The 18,531-nt window shown below is 54.8% G+C and overlaps 6 protein-coding genes across 6 annotated transcripts; 4 read left to right on the forward strand and 2 right to left on the reverse strand.

Moving 5' to 3' along the window:
* Positions 1–2,938: 2,938 nt before the first annotated feature.
* On the forward strand, positions 2,939–4,861 carry JN550_008574 (uncharacterized protein; the record flags this gene model as incomplete). Its single annotated transcript, XM_049320550.1, has 1 exon — positions 2,939–4,861. One exon carries the CDS (start codon positions 2,939–2,941, stop codon positions 4,859–4,861), a length of 1,923 nt encoding a protein of 640 aa, XP_049169506.1.
* A 2,408-nt stretch (positions 4,862–7,269) lies between these two features.
* On the reverse strand, positions 7,270–9,156 carry JN550_008575 (uncharacterized protein; the record flags this gene model as incomplete). Its single annotated transcript, XM_049320552.1, has 3 exons — positions 7,270–7,296; positions 7,355–8,816; positions 8,978–9,156. The coding sequence occupies 3 exons, from the start codon at positions 9,154–9,156 to the stop codon at positions 7,270–7,272; spliced, it is 1,668 nt and encodes a 555-aa protein (XP_049169507.1).
* Positions 9,157–10,922: 1,766 nt separating this feature from the next.
* Positions 10,923–11,369, forward strand: JN550_008576 (uncharacterized protein; the record flags this gene model as incomplete). Its single annotated transcript, XM_049320553.1, has 1 exon — positions 10,923–11,369. One exon carries the CDS (start codon positions 10,923–10,925, stop codon positions 11,367–11,369), a length of 447 nt encoding a protein of 148 aa, XP_049169508.1.
* A 561-nt stretch (positions 11,370–11,930) lies between these two features.
* On the forward strand, positions 11,931–13,593 carry JN550_008577 (uncharacterized protein; the record flags this gene model as incomplete). The annotated part of the gene is made up of 5 exons (XM_049320554.1): positions 11,931–12,313; positions 12,370–12,406; positions 12,486–13,097; positions 13,152–13,205; positions 13,339–13,593. The coding sequence occupies 5 exons, from the start codon at positions 11,931–11,933 to the stop codon at positions 13,591–13,593; spliced, it is 1,341 nt and encodes a 446-aa protein (XP_049169509.1).
* A 545-nt stretch (positions 13,594–14,138) lies between these two features.
* JN550_008578 (uncharacterized protein) lies at positions 14,139–14,927 on the reverse strand (the record flags this gene model as incomplete). Its single annotated transcript, XM_049320555.1, has 1 exon — positions 14,139–14,927. The coding sequence occupies one exon, from the start codon at positions 14,925–14,927 to the stop codon at positions 14,139–14,141; it is 789 nt and encodes a 262-aa protein (XP_049169510.1).
* A 1,486-nt stretch (positions 14,928–16,413) lies between these two features.
* On the forward strand, positions 16,414–17,931 carry JN550_008579 (uncharacterized protein; the record flags this gene model as incomplete). The annotated part of the gene is made up of 1 exon (XM_049320556.1): positions 16,414–17,931. One exon carries the CDS (start codon positions 16,414–16,416, stop codon positions 17,929–17,931), a length of 1,518 nt encoding a protein of 505 aa, XP_049169511.1.
* Positions 17,932–18,531: the final 600 nt, after the last annotated feature.

Genomic DNA, 18,531 nt, shown 5'->3' on the forward strand with positions numbered 1-18,531 from the left:
TCGGCTTGCACGCGAATCATCTACCTGCTGCTCCCAGCTACATACTCCAGTATGTACACTGGCAACGCCTCCACTGCTCCATTGGTGCAGGACTCCTGCAAGTGCCGGGGGCCACGGGGCATCAACTGGGCCAAGTCATCAACTGAGGCTGCCAATCCAACCCATTGTCCAATAACTTGACCACTTGGGACGCTGCAAGAGCTTACCCGGCGGGCAAGAGATCGGTCGACGGACCAGATGCAATCTGCTCGAAACCCCGGAGGCCCTGCAGCAACTGCCAAGTGGTTTTGGTTCATGGAGCATGGAACAGCACCTCGCAGACGTCGATTGGGACCATGTGGACCTAATAGTTACTATGGTGCTGCACCTGGCTAGCAAACTGCAGGGCATCTGGCTGCAGTTGCCGCAAACCAATCCGCGGCATCCAGTGAACCTGTTCCAAGAGTGCCGCAGTCGCACTGAGCTACATCCCCGTCTACCCAGTCGGAATCAGAGCAGCCGTCGTATCATGTCGTGGCCTGCGTTGGATCCCAAACATGTACCATGAAGCTCTTTGTTCCGGAGGCCAACACTGCTGGTCATCCGCAACTTGTTCGCTCGGCCGCCTTTCGGATGGACAACCAGGAGTTCAGGTGACTGAAGCCCGTCCTTTGAGTAACGAGCCCAACCTTTAGACGATGACATCTATAGAATCACGTTATAGCAAGGCTCTGAAGCTTGTGACCTAGCTAGCCCAGCGTTGGGGCAGTTCCCCACGGAATCTTTGTTCAAAGGTCATTCCATAAAATTTCTGATGCTTAGCTCTCTGCTGTGCTGTACTGCTATCGCGAGGGTATAACTGTATGGACCGCGCACTCACCGCCATTGCCCGCCCTTGGCCATCTATGCGACAATCCACAGCGGATACCACTTACAGCCGTTTCCCGTCTCAACGAAGTTTCGGCATGTCCCCAAAACAGACCGCAGCAAAACAAACAACCAGAAACGGGTTGTAAGTCTGGCGTGCGACGACCTGTATTCTAACGACAGACATTTGTTGCACCTACATTACATACCGCTGTCCTGCAAGCCGTGTTAAGCTGGAGGACCCTGGGCAATCGGAATCGCCTCCGCCAGAGGTGTTCCGTTCTGTGCACTATTGCCACCACAGCGCTCGAAGTAGCCACCGTCCGCGTATTGGTCGGCCCACAGTCTAGATCCTCTTGCTTGGTTCACAGCCCTCCAGGATATAACCAGCCTGAACAAGCCTGACAGGCGAGCGTGGAGTTCGCCTCCAGCCCACAGGCTCGAGACTCATATCATTAGATCTAGATCAATTCGTCTGCTAGAAGAAGTGAAGGTGAAGCACCACCAGATCAGAAGCTGCACCGTCAGCTTCCATCGCCCTCTTAAGGTATATATAATCGACCTGAGCAGTTTTCCGGTCGCCGCGCAGCAGCAATAACAAGCCGCAGGAAGCACGTGGTTGCATGCTTGCCGTCGCTCCTTAGTTTCCGGCCCTGAACGGACTCCAAGACTTTTATACTGTGTGCCGAGTTTGGCTGGCGGTTTCGCACACTCCGATCTCAGCAACGTTGAACGTCAGGTAGAGGTATTACATAAGATTGATTTGCATGACGGCAGGTCCCTTGGCTTGCTTGCCTGCGGATCGTTAGTCTATCCCCTGCGCTGCGTACACTTGGCCTGCTTGAATTTTGAATACGCGTGACACGGTAACCTCTTCGAAGTCTTCGGAGGCGTAGTTACAGCTGCATGAGGATTAGACGACACGATCGCCCGGGATCCGACTCACGCAGCAATCACGCCTTCTCGAAAGACGCCAAGGCGTGCCAACTCTCGCAAAGACAGGCACCTCGACAGGTGGTGGCTAGTGACTTGTCAGTGTGGGCTACAGGCGACCGAGGCTACGCAGCGACGGGCTTCTGGGTGCGGAAGTACCCTGGTACATCGCGACGTGTGTCTTTCTAACAGCAAGGTCACGTACCTTGGTAGAGAGAAAGCCCACTCACATCGCCGCGTCGGCCCTTTCCCAGTTCAGCTTGACACTGGGACCAGGCACCAAGCTACGCTGCCGCTACGGGCACTACAGAACCATCCAGCGGCAAGTGTTGACGCTATTGCTCGGCCGCCCGCTGCCAAAGTCGATCACTCCCCGATTACCACACCACAGGGGCCTCCAGCCCATCAGCGGCCTGCCAGGAGACACACACAGCCATAGCTACAGGGGGGGCCCCCCCGCCGAATCTGCCCATCACCCATCTGGGCCATCATCCCATCCCCCATCCCCCATCCCCCATCCCCATCTCGGGATCCACGCGCGCCTCAGCGGCGTCAGGCCTGAAAGTGGGCTCACACTCACAAGCACAAGCACAAGCACAAGCACCACCTCCTCGCTCGCTTCCAGTCTCCCTCCCGTTGCCCATCCCACCTGGTTGACTGGACTGGGTGCCCGATTCTCCGTGAGGTCATCCGTCTTCCTCATTCTTTCCCCCCTTCAACCAACCCGCCTTGGGGTCAATTCAAGATTCAACACACTATCGACACCTACCAACATTAGAGTTCAGCCAAACCCCTGGGACCGTCTGCTATCCGTCCGTTCTTTTCGTTGCTGCCGGGAGTTGGTTCTTAATTGTATCTAACTCGACGGTTTGGGCTTGTGATTGGCATTTCAGCCCACGATCACCACATCACAGCCACTTCCTTCCCGCGACCTTGGACGGTGGAAGCCCCCCTGCTTCGCTGCCAAACCAGCCGTCAATTGCCCGGCCGCCGATCTCCCTGTGCGACGAGATTCATCGCTTTCGCCACCATCCTGCATCACCACTACAGCATCTACGGCTGGGATCCGGGCTGCTTCATCGGACGGTTGTTCACAGTAGAGTTTCGGGAACCACACTTGCAGGCAACATTTGGAGACGGGCGACCGAACCCAGCAGACATGTTCACGCTACCAGATAACCCCTACGAAATCCTCGGCGTTTCCAAGAATGCACAGGTTCCAGAGATCCGGTCGGCGCACCGGAAACTGGTGCTCAAATGCCACCCGGACAAGGTAGCGGACCCAGCGCAGAAGGCCGCCAAGCAGGAGGAGTTCCAGAAGGTGCAGAAGGCATATGAGATGTTGTCGAATGAGAGCGAGCGGCAGAAGTACGACGACATGGTGCGCGCAAATGAGATGGAGAAGGAGAACGCAGAACGCCGCCGACAGCGCGATCGCGAGTTCACCCCAGGACGCACCCCGCCCCGGTACGACTCGGATTACGCCCGGAGTCCGCACTACACGGTCCACGTCAAGGATTCCGGCTCCTTCACGGTGCGCACGGCAGAGCCGAAGCCTGGTTTCGTCAAGTCGTCCACATTCCCGGCCACCCACGGCAGCAAGAGCCCGTACACCAGCACACGCACCCCGCCCCGGTCGTTCGAGGACAACATCAACTACAGCAGCTATGAGGAGGCGCCCCGTGACTCGCGGCGGTCAAGGAAAACGTCGGTCGTCTACGACGAGAAGTCATCGTCGAGGCAAGACGATGAGAGGCGCAGGAGGAAGAAGGAGAAGGAGGACGAAGAGTGGGACCGTGCCCAGGAGAAGGCGGCCCGGAGGAAAGAGCAGGAGAAGATGGAGAGGCGAGAGCGAGAGAGAAAAGATGAAGAACGCCGCGAAAAGGAGCGCAAGAAGGAGGAGAAGCGGAGAGTCGAGAAGGTCCGTGATCAGGACCGCAAACGCGACGGCGAGGAGAAGCGCTCACGCCACAAGACTCCCTACGTCGAGGAAGATGAGCCCGTCATCCTCAACGTTGCACCGCCGCCCTCCAAGTCCGACAAGAAATCCAAGTCAAGCAGCCGCGTCAAGGAAACCGTGCGAGAGGTACGAGAAGTGCCGGCCGCTTCCGCACGTGATGTCAAGCACTCCCAAACCCTCGAGTTTGCCGCGCAGTACCTGGACCGGAGCCGGAGCAAGGTTGCCCCTGGACTTGCTCGCGCGCAGACTTACCACTACAATGTACGCAGTGCATCGCCGCCGCCGCCGCCTGCCGTTGCCACACCGCCTCCCGCAGCTCAGAACGTGGCTCCACCCCCGCCGGGCCCATTCCCCAAGCAGTTCTACGAGGAGGAGGACGACGAGCCCATCCGGCGCTCGTCCGCCCGCCGCCGCATGTCTCACGATACGCCTCGCACCGTGAAGGAGAAGACGTCGTCGTCCTCCCATAAGAAATCGAGCTCTACCAGGGAGCCCGAGTATGTCCCCGAGCCTAGCCGGCCAGTGCCGTCTTTCAAGAAATCGGCAACAATGCCAACGTCGTATCAACAAGGCACACCTCCCAGCGTTCCCGAATCGCCTCCGCGGGTCTCTCGGTCTCACACCGAGCAATACCCGCGCCCTGGGCCTGGGCCTATGCCGACTATGACCCGCGCCCAGACCTGGATGCCCGGCGACGTAGACGATCCCCGGGAACGCAGTCGCTCCAGACATGCACGTGCGTTCGTAGAGGAGGACTCTGAGGAGGAGCCACCCCCGCGCCGGTCAAGACGACACCGCTCGCCGGATGAAATACCTCGCGGAGGAGGGCAGCCCAGCACATTCCGGTACACTGTCGCAAACGGCAAGACCGTCCGGTCGAGTGGGTATCGCGAGGAGTCGCCCACGGGCCGCAAGAGCAACAAGCACTATTACATGCCCCCTGAGGCAAACACCGGCAGGCCCATGGCGTATCGTCCTGCGATGCCCAGTCATGACAGCTACGGCGGTTCCAATCGGTTCTTCAGTACTGTCAAGACTGCGCCGGCTTACACCCCTGACGACGTTGCTTATGGTGAGGTTCCTCACGCAGCTTACCGCGACCCAGTCTTTAGCCATGGCTAGAGGAACACCCGCCTGGATGTTTAGCGCTGTCACATCCGCACCTTGGTGCGCAGTTCTGTAACGGCGGCCGGTTACCTGTTGCCCGCGTTTCGCCACCACTTGCCACCGGGGCACATTCAACCATGATACTGTCGGGTCACCCGAAAGTACTCGCTTATCTGTTTTAATGCCGTCAGAAGCTCATTCACTGGTCGAGGCCCCTCAGTACAGTCTGTGGCTTCTCACCATTTGCACCTAGAAAACTTCCGAAACGCAGTAACGAATGATGTCTTTGACTGGAGCTAGAGGCCTGAGGAAAGATGCAGCCGGTGAAGAGTTTCGTCACTAGAAGACCGACGCTATACGGTCTTGCCGAAACTGTTTCCCGCTTCGAACCACCTGCACGCAGAACGCCCACGAAAGCTTTCTTTGGTTTGAAGGAGCGAGCCACCCAGTCTAGTTGGCGGCGACCATTATCTACATTTGGTTCACCTGCTATTCTGCGACTTGCACCAGCTGTCGTACCTGCCGAAAGCCTCTAGCTCCCACGAATTTACTAGAGCTAACGTCACCCTTTCTGCCTGTATTTTTTTTTCCGCTGTTGTTTTTCCCCTGTTGTCCTTTGCTTACGACGCACGCACTGCTTTCAACTATACATACACATACACATATTGCATACAACCATGTCTGGAGATGCCATCTGGATTTGGGGCCGGTGTCGGATTCTTGGTAAGCGATTGGTATTTTATTGGTGGTGGGGCATTTTTGTTGTCATTAATGCTTCAATTCGCCGTTCATTTAGGGGGCGTTGGGCCTGGGCCTTCCGTGGTTGTCTACACTCGTTTCAAGAGGAGGTGTGGCCGAGAGAAGGGTATATTCCACACTAAGGGCAGGCGGGAAATGGGTTGGTTGGGACGCGGTCAATGTATCTGAATGACTAGATGAGATACGCCATGAGGAAACAGCTGGAGAAGGTGACCTGCCGAGGTCGAGCTGAATTTCAGTCGCACTATGAACGTTTGACTTAAACATATTGTTTCATTAAGCTCTATTTTTATCAGGTGTTGCAGATATCATTGTGAACTTGGTTCTCGCCAATGGTAGACGGGCCAAAGAAACCAACCCCGACCGAATACTTACGAACAATACAACATCGTCTGACCGCATCCCAGCTGGGGCCCATCACGTACGTATCCCCTCCCCCCTTTTCTATTCCACCTGCCCGTCTTGTAGAGTGCCACGTGCTGCAAGATCGAACACTGGCTGATGCACCCGCCCCCATACTTTGGCCTTTTCACGCACTCTTTACACCCATTCTTGTGGCTCCAGCCCTCAATCTTGCAATGAGCTCCGAGAATAGGTCTGCTGGACTTGCCTGGGCAGAATGGCCCACATATTCTACCGAGTTGATGAGCACAGCGAAGAAAAGTGTGACAATCATGAAGCATTGGCGAGAAATGAACCCCAAAAAGCTTTATGACGAAGAGAATCAATGCAAAGCTGTGTGTATCTGGCTGTAAGAGGTGGTGGGAATAGGAACTTATTTCTTTGCCTTCTTCTCATGCTGCCTGGCCAACATGAGTCCCCTTTATACCTTTCACTCGTCCATCTAGCGACATCCTGAACCTTATACTCCACACCGGATTGTTGTCCTTGCATTCCTCTCGGTTTACGCTGTATAGATACGCAAACAGAATTCGTGGTCTCCGTTCTGTGATGCGGACAGCATGATATTCGTTCTCACATGTCTCTTGGAATACTCTTGCCTTGGCAACGTCTCACATCTCAGTCATGACTTGCTCCTCAGCCCACCGGCTGTGGTCTCAACCAATCAGATCCAGCTATCAAGCCTATGAATATGAGAAGGGCTGTTGGTGGCTAAGCTCGGTGTATATGATGATACAAGCCTGAACACCAGCACCTCTGGTTGATTCCGAGTAGCTCTGAGTAGCGTACAGTATGTCCAAGGCCTTGCGATAAAATACACACCTCTGTGTTGCGGGACTTTCATGCGCTTTGTCCATAGCGTGAACCGGTTGCTTATGTAGCTTTGGCATGTAAGTATAGTGCTTTCTTCGGCAATGATCATCAAGAGCTTGCTCAACTGTATCTCTGCTGGTCATCGTCTGTCTTCCTGCCGTCAGATGCCCCGTGTCACGTTGTATTCGATCCATCATATCAAGGACTACGCGCGGTAAGTATGGGGCTAGCAGAACTCGGCAGATTCATAGGGAGGCATCAGGTACTTTTCGACATTTCGACTCGTTCTATTGGGGTATATAAATGGTATATATGCATGACTCCGTACGATGACGCCAAAAGCCCGTAGGCAATTTCGAGGCCCTCCATTGTGATCGGCTCGGTCTAACGCGTAACAAGTAGGAAACAGGAAAGGTTTGCTCGACCAAGACAACTCTGTCTCTGCCCTATTAAACCAAAACATAGAGAGAGCAGATCTGCAGTCAGAGTTAGCTCCTGAGCGCAAATATCAAATAAGACAGCCGCAGGACTCACCAAGCTCAAGCCCATGATCATGCTGCACCAGAACACGACGTTGTTTGCCGTCTCCCGACCTCTTACCCACTTTGTCTTTTGGAGCGCCACCAATGGCAACTGCAGCATCTGGCACACGAACCCGTAGCCCCGCAGCTTCTTGGTAATGCAGGCCATGACGATTTCGTGGCCGATTGCACTGATCAAGAAGGTGATGAGCGTCGCCATGCCCCTGCCGATTCTCGGCTTCGAGGTGGCATAGACGTGTCGACGCAGGAAGGAGTAGACAGGCACGTTCCACTCACGCGAGAACTCCATCCAGTCCGTGCTGTTCCACCAGTCGGCGTAGAAGTGACGATCGCCAAAGCATGTTATCTCGGCGAACGCGCCCAGCACGTACTCGAAGATGACAAGGAAGACGAGGAGGAACGTCAGCATGAAGGGGAAGAGGAGCCAGGAGATGGTCTCGGCCAGGATCAGAAGGGTGTCCCCGACCGATGAGGCCGACTCGATGCGCACATGCGACTCCTGCAGCACGGGAAGAATGTACTCCTCCGAGATGATGGTCAGCAGGAAGATGCAGCCAAAGGTGGCCACGATCTTGGCAATCAGGGACGTCCAGTTGACGGCCGCCATCCTCGGGTACTCCAACTCGTAGCACAGGGTAGGGCAGAGGATGTAGTCGAAGTAGTTGGCCCATGTGAGGTTGCGCGGGTACGTAATGTTGCCGATGGGGCTGGTCAGCTCCCGCGCCAGATCCTCGCGCAGTTGGTTGACGCCCTCGCCGTCGGAGTCGCTGTCGTGCGGCTGGCCGTCGTGCGCCAGAGTGCCCATGGGGTTCTCCACGCTGGGGTATTGGTATGCCGGCGCCTTGGAGGCCGTGGCGGGGTTGTCGAGATCGTGCAGACGCTTCTCGGTCTCGGAGAGGTGGCCGTTGTAGAAGGCGTACGAGTGCATCTTCATTAGGAGCACCATGGTGTGCAGCAGCAGGAAGACCTGGGCCGTCCAGGGCCACTTGAGCAGGAAAGGCACGGCGATCCAGAAAGCCAGCCAGAAGACCTGGTATATGCTCTGCACGGCCATGCCGCCCTTCTTCCACGTCATGCCGTCCTGGCTCTTCCTGACGATGCGGTGCAGCGGCAGGCTCACGGCGGTGCTGGCGACCATGAGGAAGTCGGCTATGGCCAGATGCCAGAGCTTGACGGTGAAGAGGGTCCAGATCTGCACCCTCAGGGGGTGTCCCGTGTCCTTGATGTTGCGCAGGCCGGTGGTGATGGCCATGATGGCCAGGCCGATCCAGAAGAGGTTGAAGAAGCCATGGAAGTCCCTGTAGTCGGAGGTCGGGTCGAAATGGGACACGCGCGAGGTGAAGTCGACGGTGGGAAAGAGACGGCGACGCTGCTCGGCGCGGACCTGCTTGCGGGCGCTGGACAGGGCCTTGGCCGAGTCGGGGGCATCTTCGGCGATGGGCGTTGATCTCCCACTGCGGCGAGCCGGTCAGCACAAGAGCTTCTTTTGTGTTCTCTCTTTTTGTTTCTCTCTCTCTCTCTTCTTCTTCTTCTTCTCCGAAGGGAGGCACATTTGTTCCTGGCCATTGGCTGGAAGGGGGGGGGGGGGGGGGGGGGGTGGGGTGTCGTTCCCTACCTCGTCATGCCAGAGGCGATGCCGTCGCCAGGCGCGAGTAGGCCATTGGCGGCCGTGTTGCTGTGCTCCCTGACGAGTTCGGACAGCTGCGAATGCTGTGGTTTCCTGGGCCGAGGGCGCAGAATGTGGTCATGGTTCCCGTTTGCCTCAGCGGGCACCTCGCTGCCGGTTGAAGCCATGTGTGCTGCGCTCCGGTGGGAGAGGTGTTGGCTCTACAATCTTCAGGAGGCCACGCTGAACTGGACGAGGGGCGAGGCGCCGATGACTGCGAACTTGACGAGTACTTTACCAGGTAGCTCTGGACGCGGGCTATCCCGAGTCCCTGGTAAGTTGTGCCTAGGGCCGCCGCTGGATCGCCGCTGGGTCGTGCTGGATTGCTGTGGGTATCTATGTAACTTGGCTGGACGACAGGTTAGGGGGGCAAGGGGGAGAAGATGAAGGGGGTAGCCGGGCCACAGTTTAAAGTAGAACTCGATGATACATGAGTATGAGCGCGCAGACGACGCAGAGTAGTTGGATAGATCAGCCGGCCATGACGATAGTTATTTCCAAACGTCTTGCTGTCTTTTCGCGAGCTCTGCCTCAGGTGAGCCAGGGCCCTGGAGACGGAGCTTACTGCGCGCTGGATAGCGCCGCCATGCCATGCGGCACTTGGTCGCAGGGATTGCAGTCCTTCGCGCGCGCGTCGAATCGAACCTCGGGCGACGAACGAGCAGGTGGGCGAGTCGCGCAGAGTCGCACTCCAATCCAATGCCAGTAAGGACTTACGTCACCGCCACCATCGCCGTAGACACATACCAACTTATACTACACACCCTGTCTCTCACTCACACGCAGCGCGAGCCTCGTTGGAAGCCGACTTATCCATCTGGGCGGAGGGGCCATAAGGCGTGGTACATACGTCAGGACCCGCGCTACCGTCAGCCCAAAGCAGTAATTGACATGCAATGAGCATTGCGGCTTTCGGAAATGATGCTACATCTTGCAGCCAGCGACCGTTGGCAACGCGCGCGGTTTCGTGCCAGGCGGCTTGTTGTGTTGGTGTCACTGCCTCCCTCCATTGGCGACTTGTGTGGCCTGTGGTGATGCGGCACTGTTCGCAGGCAGATGGATTTTAACAGATACCTAGCGTTGGGTAGGAAACTTGGTGTGCAACTTATGGCCAACAGCAGCCAACCCATCGCCGTGCCAATCTCCTCAAGATCCGGCCCCCGGCTTGTCTGATCTGATCTGACCGGCTGTCATCGAGGTTCCCCTTCGACCAGACTGTTATCCTTCCAACTGAAGGGGCCGAGGAGTTCGGTGACAATGTGGAAGTGAGATAGATACCTCCTAGCACTCGAGGTATAGTATGTTACTGTAGGGGACGGGTGAATGGTGGCATTCGCTTGTTGAAGCCCTGTAGCCCACCACGTACCAACCGAACAGGCTTGAATTGCTGTGTCCAGATGCCAACGTAAGCCTCTGCCTCTGCCTCTGCCTCGCCGAACTGTGAAGGAGTCACTGCCACAATTGTTATGGGAACAATCACGCTCAGCCCTATGGCTTATGGCCGTGTAGTGAGCATCGCGACTCAGCAGCACCTGCATGCAGAGAGTCTTTTGAGTTGACAGTCACGGCGATGCCCTTTCCCGACCACTTGGACCTCCGTTCCAACTGAAACCGTTCCCGGCCCGCCCCTGTCACATTTGGACCCCTGGACCCCAGCCCCGCGTCCACTGACCCTTTTCTCCCACGATGGCTTCAAGTGAACGTGTCAATCTTGCATAGTGACGATATTATACAGGCTTTTCGGAAGCGCGCGCTGCTGCACCCCGCAGAGTCCCATCAGATCTCAGCCACTCCGTCGTATCATAGACTCGTGGGCCATTCCGCTCATCCGACTCTTCCATCTCGGAAGTGGCCCTCTCGAATCATCTCGCGCCATTCATAACAGCTCCCAACAATGCGTCTTTTCACCAAGATATTCCTCTTCTTCGTGGCCCTCTTCCTAGCCCGGCTCAACAGCTTCACCAGGTCCCCTACGCTCACGCCAGCAGAAGCTCATGTGCTCAAGACCGTCACGTACGGCTTGGGCGGCGGGCTGCTGATCAATACCCTCTGCGGCATCGCAGCTCCAAGCATCGACCCGCAGGTCGCCGCAGCCGATGGGTTCATGAGTTGCGCGCCATTTGGCCTCGCAGGGACTGTCATCACTGCGAGGGTCTACGTCTTCACCACGGGCGGCTGGGGCATGGAGCAATGGTGGTACGCGAACCAGCTGCCACGGGTGGTCGAGAACGCAGTGCGAGAGAAACTCGGATGGGAGCAAAGGCCGCTGTCTGTGCCGGCGCCAGTCACAAGGAAACCCAAGGTTCAGGAAGGTGAATCGGTGCCCAAAGAGGAACTTTAACGGAACTGGGGTTTTTGGGAGAGTGCCCAGGCCCCAAGCATCGCGTATAGGCTTGAGAGGGACTCTGCTCGTGGGATAAGGGGTGGACAGTCGCTGTCAACTGTACATACAGCGTACGATGAAAGAGCGTCCCGCCTCGATGGTGCGGGCACAGGGTGGCCTTCGTTGCGCATCGTACACAACACTTAAAAGCGCTTTGGACGTAGCGCTTCTAAGTTCCACCTTGGAGATGGTGCCCTGGCACTCGAGAAACGGCTTGGAGGTCAGCTACGCAATCTCAATCCACTCCCGATAATAATGTATAGATGACTTCGTTCCTCTTACACAGCTTGCATCATGAAACATGCCTCCATGATAACGACAACCCTCTTCCTTGGTGATATATCGCGGCTGAACCGGGGAAGCACTGCCTGATATTCCTGAGACAGGCAAAGCGAATCCATCGGACGCTGCCATCAGATCGTGAACCACCAACATACTTTGAAATGCAATGGGCAAGACCATTCCGTTGAGTCGTCCATTTTTGGGGTGGAGGCCGCGTTCGCCTGTCCATAGTTCGTTATGCCTCGGCTGCCAGGGATTCCCCACGACCACATCCCCGACATCGAGCTAAAACCCCACAGCAAATGTCCACGACGAGAACGCCACTCAGAGAGTCTGGGTCATGAGCAACAGCAAAACCTCTCACAGTTCCCCCGCCATTTCGAGGACACTACAATTATTGACCTTCGCTACCTGCACGTGTACCAACAGTGCTTTATGACACCCATTGTTGGCTTGTTTGTTCAAAGTTCCACCACGGCCATGCCTCCTCAAAACTACAAGTTTGAAGGGTGGGTAGGCCACGATCCCTCTTCTGCGGAAGGTAAGATGGTCTGGTCCGAGTTTCAACCGAAGCGCTGGGAGGACACCGATATAGACATCAGGATTACGCATTGTGGAATGTAAGTCGTGGTCCTCCGCGGTACGTTTTCGTAAGCAATGCTCATGCAAGGTTTAGGTGTGGCAGCGATATCCATACCTTGCGATCCGGCTGGGTAAGTTGTGTGCTCTGATCATTGGAGGAACTCATCAACGCCGCCGTATGACCTGGAGTTTCATCTGACAGAAGCACAGTATCCGGCACCCTATCCCATCATTGTTGGTCATGAGATAGTTGGGGAAGTGGTCCGAGTAGGACCCAAGGCGGTAGGGAACCACAAGGTCGGCGATCGAGTAGGCGTAGGCTGCTTGACGGACAACTGCGAAGGACTCAACAAGCCGGCCTGCGAAAGCTGCGCTTCTGGCGAGGAGCAGTTCTGCCCCAAGGCCCGCTGGACATATCCCGGCCCGCACCACAACGGTGACAAGGGTTATGGTGGTTATGCGACTTATCATCGGTGTCCCGGGCGGTTTGCGTTCAAGATACCGACCGCGCTGGAGTCGAAGCAGGCGGCGACCATGATGTGTGCCGGAGTTACCATGTACTCACCATTGAAGCAATGGGGATGCGGCCCGGGCAAGAAGGTCGGCATCATTGGTTTGGGAGGACTGGGACATTACGGAGTCTTGTTGGCCAAAGCCATGGGAGCAGACCTCGTAGTTGCGATTTCAAGAAAGGGGAACAAGCGCGCCCAGGCGCTGCAGCTTGGGGCAGATGACTATCTTGCCACCGACGAGGATAAAGGCTGGTACAAGAAATATCACAGCCAGTTGGATCTCCTGATTTCAACTGTCGCCTCTTCTCAGGTATGATACCTAACGCGACTCCGGGCTGAAAATGTACTTACCCAGACTTAACAGGCACCCATGCGCGGGTACTTGGCGCTCATGAAGAGGAGGGGAACTTTGGTGCACGTAAGTTATGATTCCATTCAGCTAAAAGCGTCGACGAGCTGTGCATCAATCAAGAGCCTCTGGGCTATGACGGCCCGGACCGGAGAATTTAAGGAGACCAATCGGATCCGCTGACTCCTGATGTGCTGTTTAGGTGGGAAATCCCGATGATGGGCAGTTCTCCGTTCCACCTGGCTCGCTCATTACCAAGTCGTTGAACTTTGCCGGCTCATGTATCGGATCCGCTGCAGAGGTCAGGGAGATGCTGCAGCTAGCCGCAGAGAAGGATATCAAGGCATGGGTAGAGGAGCGACCGATGAAGGATGCAAACCAAGCGATCCTCGACATCGAAGCCGGCAAGCCTCGGTATAGATACTGTCTAGTCAACCAGGAGCAAGTCAAACTCTGAGCAGCTTTGGCATGACATATCGATATACAGCCTACATAATGCGGATGGTCTAGTTAGATTCCTCAATATTGAGCATGGGCCTTCGGTGTGGGTAATGGCAGCGCTACTTTCTGAATCAAGTCTGGTCGGCACGATGTGCCTCACAGCCGAACCTAGTACAGTGCTGAGATCCGTTACAAAGGCCAGAACGGTCAACCAGCCATTTTCTTCACTGATGTCTGGCGAACCAGTGTCAGCTCTGAAAGTTGTAGACAAAAATCCCGTGATGGCCCGAGCGAAAATCCCTATTCACATGATAATATTACTTTACAATGGACAATCATCACAACAAATGCCATTCCTAAGTCACCTCAAGCGAGATGATCAAATGGACAATCTTCTAAGATACGGAAATCGCGACAGGACAATCTCAAATCGTCGAGATGGTGATGAGATAAGAGATCGGACATGTGATGGAATTGTTTTCCAAACAACGGGACCAACAACCAGATTCATATGACGAGCCGATTTGTGAGAGTGGCGATGAAAATTGATAATAATAAGACCTAGCTACCCATGACCGTCAACGTATGCACATAGCGGAGTTTGCCTCCTTCGAGACGGAACTCATGACTATCTGGAAGATTATCCGCAAAGGTCATGAACAAATCCACGCTCCCCTTTGACTCATCGATGACGTAGCGTCGGTGCGTGTTGTTGACGCCACTCGGGATCCCAACATCACATCTATCGCTTGGCTGGCCTTTACCGGTATACATGCCTCCTTCCAGCCGCGCGCACGGCTGGCCCCAGGGGACGACGACGCTCTTGTTGTTGAAGATATCAGCATACGCATCAGCGGCAGCTTGGATCGCCTGACGACTGTCACGCTTCTCCACAGGGATCTCATCCCAGTGTTCCTGAGACGCCCACTTCAAAGTTCCAGCAACGTCGAAAAGCCAGTCGCCCTTGTCTGTGACGATGGTCTCAATTTTGGAGATCTTTCCATCAGTGAAGTACATTTGCGTGCCTGTCACGGATGGATGCTTGGAGTCGGTGATAATCAACTCAGTATAGGTCGCACATGCAGTTGTGTCATGCAGACTGTGGTTGTGGTCAATCTTCAGAGACTGGGACAAAATCCCCTTGGTGAGATCTGCAGTCTTGAAATTCTCTGTGTAAGTTGGCGACGAAGAGAGAGCGGCAAGTTTTGTAGAGTCACCAGCTGTTTGAGCAGAGATATAGCTGTCGGTGGCGGCCTTCAATGATGCAATATCGCAAGCGGCTGCATGTGAGGTAGGGGCACCAAGAACGCTGGCGCCGAAGCTGATAGACGCGATTATTCGGGAAAACATGATGAGCTTAGCTGATGAGAAGCAAAGACCCAAGACTTTGCTCCAGGGAGGAGGTAACCGACTCAAAATAAATACAGACATCATAGCCTTCGTGGACTAAGTGCCGGCAAATGACATTTTGCCAGTTTTTGACACGACAATGCCGATTGGCCCTGCCGGCAACCTAACCGGGTATATAGGGGCCCCTCCTCAACAGAGACTATGTGAGCCCGAATACACTACTGCTTCCGATGCGGTTGTCCGTTGCTTTTCCTGTAGTGGTTGTTGGAATAGAGTAACCTGGACTCATGATCCCACCTAGTGAAGAGGCAATATCCACCAGATACATCCACAGCCTCGAATGATTTGATGTATTTATGTACCCACAATGACGGTGCATCTATAACAGACCACAGGACCATCTCGACACTACAGTACAGCAATTGCTAAATATGCATGCTAAAAAGAGCTACTGCCAGTTCCTACTATCCGCCGATTGCTCGCTTGCACGCCCCGCACAAGTACGCTGCTCTGATGGGGACGAGCCAAAATGGATTGACTGGCATGTTTTCTAAGTTGCAGGAAATAGAAGACTTGACAATATTGCTCAACCGGATTTGCATTAAAGGCATCTTGATAGGGCTAGAGTTACGGCAAGACTCTATATTAATGCTAAGAGTAAGCCCCTACCGTTTGATAAGATGAGCGTAGCAAAGGCGTGGTGCTGTTCTACATCATTTGAGACAACAACCCAAGGAAGAGTGGGAACTTTCAAGTTGAAGGATGGAATCTAGCCCCAAGAGGCCATAGCTGACCAACTCGTTGGGGCAAACTGTGCAAGTCACGGATATGTTGGCAAAGCAATTCAAATCTTGACGGAGTAACCCGGTATTGCTGTATATTGCCGGCAAAGTTGGAACAGTTACTTAGACATAGTAAACAGTCCTTGGCCAAATACACCGTGCATTCAATCGAGGTGTAAAGCAAAGGCATAGCGATGGCCTTCTCGCGTGCGGACTGTGGCCATCGGCACGAGCAATGCAACATAACAACACCACCATGACCAATACTGCAGGAAAACCTGGTTGCCGACTGTCTACATGTGACCAAGTGCGGGTGACGTGACTCAAGCCAACCAGCTGCAACGGCAGGTGCATGGGGTGCATGATATACATACATACCATGTGGTTCCTTTGTTCGAGGGGTAAAGCATATAGGCCCCGAACAACCTATAAGGCACGACATGGTCCCGAAGCCTAACTAAACCTTATGCTACTGCTATCCTTTATCGCGTCTACCATTCGTAATATATTGATTGTTCGACGGCCGCCAACTACGCTGTCGCCCAGCTATAGTTGAATGCAACGGCTCTAGAACCACGCTAGACTCGATCCGAGACCCTGCCACGCTACCCCACCACCTCCGTTGGAAATTCGGCATGAGTCTTCTCATCAACTCCAGAAGCTCATCAAGGGCATCGGGAAGCAGCAGACGTACTTGGTCAACGATGGCCCAGGTGGTAATGAGCTTGCTGAACGCGAGCGCAGTTGGCAACCCGTTGGCCAACGCGATCGCCAAACCGGACTGGACCACGGCTCCTGCGGGCAACCCTTTCGTGGACGGATGGTATGCCGATCCTGACGTCGCCATCTACCAAGACGAGTACTGGGTGTTCCCGACATACTCGGATGCCTATGAGAAGCAGACTTTCATGGACGCCTTCTCAAGCCCTGATCTCGTCAACTGGACAAAGCATCCCAACATCTTGACGATCGACAATGTCAAGTGGGCGAACAAGGCGGTCTGGGCTCCTGCACCGGTCGCGCGAAACGGGAGATACTTCCTCTACTTTGCAGCAAACGACATTCAAGAGGACGAGGACCAAGCTGGCGCTATTGGGGGTATAGGGGTTGCGGTGGCAGATAATCCGCAAGGGCCGTACATTGATGCCATCGGGAAGCCGTTGATTGGCCACTACTACAACGCCGCCCAGCCGATTGACCAGGGCGTCTTCATTGACGACGACGGCCAGGCGTACATGTACTACGGCGGTCACAGTCACGCCAATGTGGCAAAGTTGAACGAGGACATGATCTCGATCGGAGCATTCGACGACGGGACCCAGTTCAAAGAAATCACACCGGTCGATTATGTTGAAGGGTCGCTGATGATCAAGCGTAACGGGACATACTACTTCATGTGGTCCGAGGGCGGTTGGATGGGGTCAGACTATTCAGTGGCGTATGCCATGACTAACAGTCCTACGGGGCCGTTCAACCGGAAAGGCAAGATCCTGCAGGAAGACCCGGCTGTTGCGAAGGGCTGTGGGCACCACGGCATTATCAACGTTCCGGGGACCGATATATGGTACATCGTCTATCACCGGCGGCCCTTGAGTGAGACTGCCGCCAATCATAGAGTACTTGCATACGACCGCATGTACTTCAACGACGACGGCACGATCGCACCGGTGAAGTTGGGCGTGGAAGACAACTTTGCAGACGGCAACGCAATCGGGTGGAAGTCATACGGCGGAGATTGGTCGGTTGTCGACCAGCGTCTTACGATAAGCGGTGAATTTGGCGGTCTTGCGATGCTTGATACCCAGTTTGGCAATCTGACCTTTGATGCTACGATCGCATTACCCCGGGCGGATGGGCAAAGGGTCGGAGGCGAAGCTGGTTTGTTGTTCAGGGCTTCAAACATCACCAGCCCAAGCATGTTTGTTGGGTACTTTGCTGCAATATCCCCGGCAGGTAATGTTTCGCTGAAGTCTTTGAGTGCGTCTGGTTGGGAAGTCCTCCAGAGTTCCGCAGTCGCTGCGACTAGTGGGGAGGAATATAAAGTCAGAGTTATTGCAAACGGGCCTGGACTGCAAGTCTTCGTCGATGACCTTGAGACCCCCAAGATCTCCGTCAATGTAGCAGATGGAAACAATATCATCACTGGGGCAACAGGAGTTGGTGCCTTTGGGACGGCGGCTAGATTTGGATACGTATCAAATAAGGGCTTGAGCAGTACGTAGGCTTGCTAGTTTGCCGACAGGCCATGGCATGTCTGTGGGCGCTGGCTCAGGTGTAAAGATATCTTCACATTTGTTAATGAACACAAAACATAACCTTGAGATCCATTCATGTAAGCAGTCCCAGCATGCGGTGACGTACAAAGCCCATCCTGCCCTAAATCTAGTACGTACAAGTTGCCCGTGGCTCTACAATGCATAGTCGGTAGCAGATTGTACGGCGTAACGCATGACATGTGTGGTCGAAATATTCTTAGGACATGAGAGCTATTGACCACATCACATATTCTGGCTCAGTATTTTGAACGCAACGCCAGTCTCCACTTGGGGACACAATAAACAGGAGCCGCGCGGTCTTTGTTGTCGGCATTGTCCCCGACACACCATGTACAATGAGGTAATCATCTCCACGGAGGACCCGGCTTTCTACCCCAGACTCCAAAGACGCTAGCACCAATCTGAAGAAGACTAGCGGTGTTAGAATTACCACCGGCCATAAAGGCACACGCAAACGCGCCGAGAGTGGAGAGTTCAGGCTTCTGGTGCTCGGTACTCAGCAAGTGCGAGCCGAGGGGGTTTTGGGCTGGAGTTGCAGATGACAAC

The sequence above is a fragment of the Neoarthrinium moseri genome (genome assembly GCF_022829205.1).
Source record: "Neoarthrinium moseri strain CBS 164.80 chromosome Unknown scaffold36_Wmoseri_CBS_16480, whole genome shotgun sequence".
Classification (NCBI taxonomy): Eukaryota; Fungi; Ascomycota; class Sordariomycetes; order Amphisphaeriales; family Apiosporaceae; genus Neoarthrinium; species Neoarthrinium moseri.